Below are 6553 nucleotides of genomic sequence, written 5' to 3'. Positions count from 1 at the left end.
GTTGGCTGTAAAGCATATTTTGAAAATCTGAGATGACAGGGTGATTAACAAAAGACTAAGCTGTGTCTCAATATATTTAATTTGTGATTTTCATGAATAGAAACATTTTCTAGGGATATTTATATCCGCTGCGTTATGCTAATTAGTTTCAGCCGATGATTACGCTCCCGCATGCGGGTTTTGGAGTCGCTAGAGGTAAGCACATACTGATTAAACTGTCACTTAATATTTTTTTCTTAAAGTCTACAAACGCTCTACATTTATTCACTATGTGATAGGGTTGGATCCTATATGCTACTTTTATTATTGTCCTGTAAATGGTTCAGTGCCTATAATTTAGGCTGTGTGTAGAAAGGGGCATGAAGGAAATTACCTACTAGATTATAGTGATAAGGAAAACAGCATACACATTTGGCTTGTGTATTCATTTGCCTATAACTAATCAGAATGACATTATGTTTACATAAAACAAGAGAATACTTCAAAATGAGAAGATCCTGTCATGGAAAAGACGACTGGGTGGACATGAAGTGGAAAGGAGGGGAAATAACTCACACCATGCAGCAGGACACCTTCAGTGGTGGGGTCTTTGTAATGCAGGTTTGGTAGTTATATTTTCAATAATGAATGGTTAGCTGTTGTGACAATTAGGTCAAAAACTCTATTTTATTTTTTGGTGTAGATGGCCAAGGAAGTTGCACAGAACTTCCCCAAAATCCCCTCCCAAATTGACATGGAGCCTTCAAAAAAACACATGGAGCAACTGCGAAAAGAAATGGCTAAGAATATACTAAACATTTCTGGTATGTAATGACATTTAATTCAAAGTAAATTCTTTATTTTTATGTAGTTGTGTGGGACAGCCATATGTTCATTTCATGCCTATGATTTCAGAGTTCAACAAAGCCAACAACTGCTTCATGTGTTCCACTGATAAAGAACCTGGATGTGGCCCTAAGACTGACTGGGTTAGTAACTTTATTTAACATGTTTATAATCTTTTGACAACAGTGACGGCATGTAAGACAATTTATGACATAACATAATAGATGGCTAATTCGTCATACAGCATTGATACTTGATATTATTTATAACGTGTTATGTTTGGTTTGTTTTAGATTGAATGTTTTGCATGCCAACGGTGGTTCCATGTGCTGTGCCTAGGAATGAAGACAAAAGAGTTCAAAAGAGTAAAGAACACAAACTAGAAGTGCAGTCTTTGTTGTTGAAATTGTATGCTATACCCCATCCACACTGAAGAGGCTCTGACATGTACATCAACCAGGGATAAAGAGAAAGTTAACACGGAAATGTTATACACTTATTTGAAGTTAAGTGTCTGACATGTTTTAAAAGATTAAAGGTCTACAATTTCAGTTTAATTTGTCAATATTACATTTTTATTCATTGATTTACTGGCCACCATTACTGTGGTTACATGTTCAGTATATGTATTGACCAGCAAACCCACTGCAGCCTACCTCACCAGTTCACTCTCCATCCCTGCTTTGGACAATTAATAGCATGACTCTCATACTTTTTCCTTTATGGTTGATATTAACAACGAAAGGAGATATTATTTGTCTCTCTCCTATTGTGTACCACTGTTAAATACTGTGGAAAAATAAAAAACAGGGAAAATAAGTACTTAGAACTACCAATTATTATAGATAAATATTAAAGAAAAGGGTAAACACAACACTGGACTGAACCCTGTAATTGTCACTCTAATATTAATGTACAACAATATAGAAGATACATGACTAGAGGTTATGCAATATGGGTGTATTTCCACTGCATGCTTCTTAGGAGCGTAATTGACATGACCAAGGAGCTATTGCAAATGTGAAACTATGAAAAATGTACACCGTGTGATTTTACAGTACACAAACAAGAGTGTGCAATATAGAAGGGTAGTCAGCGGACATTAGGTCACATGACCAAGGAGCTATTGAAATTCTACATTTTGAAAAATGTGTGTGAAACCATGTGAGATAAAAATGAACAAACGAAAGGGTGTGCAATATAGAAGGGTAGTCAGTGGACATTCTGAACCTTGTTTGAAGTCACTAGGTCACATGACCAAGGAACTATTGAAATTTGAATGTAAAAAAAGTTTGTACTTTGTTTACGCTCCCTAACGAATTCAACTAGGACTACAAAATGCTGATCACATTTCCACATGTTTATTAGCTTTGAAAAGCGAATTAATGTCCAAATCGTGAAAATAAGACCTGTGCAATGTTATGGGCAATTTTTCCAACATTATGACACTTATTTGGAGTCTATGGCTCAAGTGGCTACTGAGGTTTGAAAGCGCGAATATCCAGCTTGAAACTGGCTTTACCTCGGTTGTCTTATCTTATATTTTCATTTTTAATTTGCTTAAATTATGTAGCGACCCCAGTTTATAAACGCGGATATCGCTACAATAAGATACATCATTGATAAGAACACATTTTGGCCAGCACAGCCCACATCTAGGCATATAATAAAACATTTGCTTATTCATTTTACAAACTAAATCGCGAATTTGCTTGAACATCATAAAGTGGGCGGGATAAAAGGAGTGCTCATTCGTCATGTTTATTTTTGGCATCCATATCCGTTCCTCAATCTAATCGATTTGAACAATTATTTTAAAACGGTTCTTTACAAAACTCTGCCAGCCTTTATAAGTAGAAGCTGTACATCTCCGCTCCCATTTCACCAAAATGCAGGCCAATGGTATCTGCAACGTAATTATACCAGACGCGAAGGACCTAGGGAGAGCGCTGTGCATCATCACCGGGGCGTCCAAAGGATTTGGCCGAACCATAGCGAAAGAGATTTCTCTGTTACTTAAACCGAGGTCGGTGCTTGTTTTGGCCGCTCGCTCCGATGACAAATTGCGGGAACTCCAGGAAAATTTGGCTTCGTCGGATGCGGGCAAGGCAGGGTTGGTAACTCGTTGTGTTGTCGTAGACCTGGGAATGAAAGAAGGGGTGGAAAGTGTCATCAGGGCGGCGAAAGAGATTTCCTCCGAGGATATTGAACATCTCATACTGATAAACAATGCTGGTAAATTATTAATCCACCTGTAACAGTTTACTGCCTTCCTGCTTGCTTGACTTCCATACGTCTACTATGACAATTATCCAACAAAAGTGTTCAGTTTACAGATTTTCAAATTAGGTCTCATGATTTTTCTCATCTTTAGTTACAATTAGATTGGATTAATAAATAAATTAGTATTTGATTGTGCTCATCAAATCTCCCAAAGTTACAATAAAGTCGGACTATGCAACCTAGTAGGCCTAGTCCACACACTGCAATTAAGTGATATAATTCAACCGTTGTATAATCTGACATTTTCCCCTCCCCCTCCAGCCTCTCTGGGAGACGTGTCGCGCTATGCCCAGAGTTTCACCAACATGGCGGAGGTGGACTCCTACCTGTCACTCAACGTAAGCTCCGCCCTCAGCCTGACAGCCGGCCTGCTGCAGGTGTTCCCACGACGACAGGGGCTGCGGCGCTGTGTAGTCAACGTGAGCTCGTTGTGTGCCCTGCAGCCCCTCCCCTCCTGGGTGCTGTACTGCACAGGCAAGGCAGCCCGAGACATGATGTTCCGTGTGCTGGCAGAGGAGGAGCCGGACCTTCGTGTACTCAACTATTCCCCAGGTAGCTTTAGGCTTTTAACCTCTGATAAATAAAACACTACACCTCAGGTACACACTCGTGAACTGACCTTTATTCCATTTATATATATATTTTTTAAAGCATATGAAATTGACTTGGTCATCGTTCATGTGTCTGTCAAGAGCCATTCAACCTTAGCCTGGCTGACACGACCCACGTGACTTACAGCGCAGGGTGAGCTGTGACCACACTGGTCTGGAAAGGAGGCTGTTTGTTAATGCAATATGCGCTCAGAAATTGTGAGACATATTTGATTGGTTCCCTGAAATGTTTTTTTCCCCTCCTAGTTTTTTAAATTTGAAAATCCAACCATTGTAATGGAAGGGGGCGGTGCCCTGGGGCTGTGTGTGGCTGCTTGTAGGTGTTTGACTGAGAAAGACAGGATAGTCAACCAGTAAAAGCACAGCACCCTTCATTTGATGCATTGTGCCGAGAACAGACCCATTTCAGACTCTGAAGTCAGGAGGACTTCGAGAGTTTGGCGTTAGCCAAACTAATTCAACCTGGCATTGGAGATTAAATTAATCTCCAGGTAGTAAGACTACTGATTTTGAAATAGAGCACTGAATGGATTTATTATGGATGTCTTTGACCTATGAACTTAGCTATGTTACAGTCAGGCCTGGGGTCAATTCCAGTTCAGCTGAAATTTACCCTTGAAATGGATCATCATGACTGCACATTATCACAATATTGCAATTTGTTTCCTTTCTAACATGACCAACCAGTGACTTGTGACCAACCTAGATCCTGTCTTTCTGTGTTTCTCTAGGTCCCCTGGACACAGACATGCAGGTGGAGGCCAGGGACTGCACGGCAGACCCTGGTGTGAGGAAGTCCTTCTCAGTCATGCTCTCCCAGGGTCAGCTGCTCACCTGTGAAGACTCCTGTGCTAAACTGATGAAGGTGCTGCTGGAGGATGAATACACCTCCGGAGCACACCTTGATTTCTATGATCTGTAGGGAGAGGGGGGAACTAGAAGACACAGTGTGGCTCAGACTGGAGATACTGAATATTTCTGGTGTAGGTACAATTTTATAGCCAGAACAACTGGTACAGATTAGTTAGTTCGCCAAAGATGGTTTTGGGTTAATAAGATCTGATTCTAAACCAGTTTTCGAAGGTGGTAAGGATTGAGTGAACCTTTTACTGAATCAGGAGACATGGAGAGAAGGAAGGTTGAAGATGTTTCTGTCATCCAATGCCATAGGCCTACTGTAGTTACTGAGTTTGGCAAGCTATCCTGAGTCAATGTTAGGGCCTAACATTCCATCCCATGACAGTACTGTTCTAATTTGCCTTGGAACTTTTGGTACCAAAATAGCATATATTAAAGTTCTTTATCTCAAACAAAGTTTACTGAACTCTAAACTGCATCTTTTGATCTGCCATTTCCTAGTTGTTAGTGGTGCTGATATGCTCGTGTTTGTACAAATGGTCACAGCCTAACAAAACCAATGAAATCAAGTGAAGGCCGCAACTTATTGGTGATTTAACGTTGATTATTTCTTGTTCCTTATGATCATACGTGTATACTTGAATGGTGCCTTTTTGCATTACCTCTGCTTATATGTAGATCTGTTTTTGTAGTATAGATGTACCATTCAAAATCATTCCTATTTATTGAGACCAAATTTACTGCTGTTAAACAGTATAGAGCAATTATTTTCTCCTATCTTCCTGTCTGCACTTTTATTAATACCTTTGCTTTTTAAGAGTTGTTGTGCTCTACTTTTGTGGCATTTCATGGAGGTATTCCATATGTTTCAGTGTTGTAGTGAACATGTGCTATGGTTCATTGAGGTTGTATGTAACAGTATCTAAAACGTTGCATCCAGTTTACAGCAGTGAAATGCCATCTAGTGGCAGTTTTGAACATGAAAATTAACAAATTAAATTTGGGCAGTCATCTGCAATGGTTCTGGGTCTAAAATAATACAGCTGCCATTAGTGGCCTTTCATCTTGCATTTGCATTTTTGTATTATCTTTTACCAGATCTAATGTGTTATTCTCCTACATTCCTTTCATATTTCCACAAACTTCATGTTTCCTTTCAAATGGTACCAAGAAAATGCATATCTTTGCTAGAGGCAGTTCGATTTGGGTATGTCATTTTAGGCGTAAATTGGAAAAAGGGAGCCGATCCTTAAGAGGTCTTAAGAGCGCACCAGCTATCAAGAAGGAGGATGTAAATGTTTCTTCTGTGTGTGTGAGAGCTCTCGGTTGGCGCGACAGACAAACCAACGGTGTATTGGACAGACAGGCAGATGAGTGCAACTGAGATGGAAGTTAACAGCCAAGACCATTCTGTCTGTCTGTCGCTCTCTCTCTCAGTGCTTTACACTGGAGTGGACTTTTTAAGTGTTCAGTGTGGTTGGGAACTGTAAATGCGCTGTTGACATTTTCGTTAAATAGAGTGTGCATTTGAGTACTGTATATTGCTTATAATTGTTATATTCAACCCGGAAGCTAGCCGCACCAATGTGTCTGAGGAAACACCGTACACCTAGCGACCTGGTCAGCCACAGGAGTCGGTAGTGCGCTGAAAGACAAGGATATCCCTACCGGCCTAACCCAGGCAACGCTAGGCCAATTGTACGTTGCCCCATGGACCTCCCAGTCACGGCTGGCTGCGATAGAGCCTCTGGTGGCACAATTAGCACTGCAATGCAGTGCCTTAGACCGCTGCGCCACCGGGAGGCCCACTTTGGGGACATTTTAAAAGGCCTTTTATGTATTGAATCACACACACCCATTAATGTAACCCACTCCCTCTGTCAGGAATACAGATACTGTTGGACATGTAGTGTACGTGGACACCCCTTCAAATTAGTGGATTTGGCTATTTCAGCCATATCTGTTGCTGACAGGTG

The 6553-nt window shown here is 40.6% G+C and overlaps 1 protein-coding gene and 1 long non-coding RNA gene across 2 annotated transcripts; one reads left to right on the top strand and one right to left on the bottom strand.

Moving 5' to 3' along the window:
- Positions 1-961: 961 nt before the first annotated feature.
- Positions 962-3452, bottom strand: LOC121841661. The gene is made up of 2 exons (XR_006080697.1): positions 3078-3452; positions 962-2966 (listed from the first exon to the last, which is right to left on the bottom strand). It is a non-coding gene; the product is annotated as an uncharacterized LOC121841661 (long non-coding RNA).
- On the top strand, positions 2715-5036 carry LOC112231029 (sepiapterin reductase-like). Its single transcript, XM_024397529.2, has 3 exons — positions 2715-3060; positions 3370-3660; positions 4451-5036. The coding sequence occupies exons 1-3, from the start codon at positions 2715-2717 to the stop codon at positions 4639-4641; spliced, it is 828 nt and encodes a 275-aa protein (XP_024253297.1). The 3' UTR covers positions 4642-5036.
- The last annotated feature ends 1517 nt before the right edge of the window (positions 5037-6553 follow it).

Source organism: Oncorhynchus tshawytscha, linkage group LG33 (genome assembly GCF_018296145.1).
Source record: "Oncorhynchus tshawytscha isolate Ot180627B linkage group LG33, Otsh_v2.0, whole genome shotgun sequence".
Lineage (NCBI taxonomy): Eukaryota > Metazoa > Chordata > Actinopteri > Salmoniformes > Salmonidae > Oncorhynchus > Oncorhynchus tshawytscha.
This window is presented reverse-complemented; position numbering and strand designations above follow the sequence as displayed.

Excerpts from the sequence above, each read along its gene's own strand:
- LOC112231029 (XM_024397529.2), top strand. The coding sequence starts at position 2,715 with ATGCAGGCCAATGGTATCTGCAACGTAATTATACCAGACGCGAAGGAC. Across the intron at positions 3,061-3,369 it reads CATACTGATAAACAATGCTG|CCTCTCTGGGAGACGTGTCG; the intron begins GTAAATTATTAA and ends CTCCCCCTCCAG. Across the intron at positions 3,661-4,450 it reads TGTACTCAACTATTCCCCAG|GTCCCCTGGACACAGACATG; the intron begins GTAGCTTTAGGC and ends GTGTTTCTCTAG.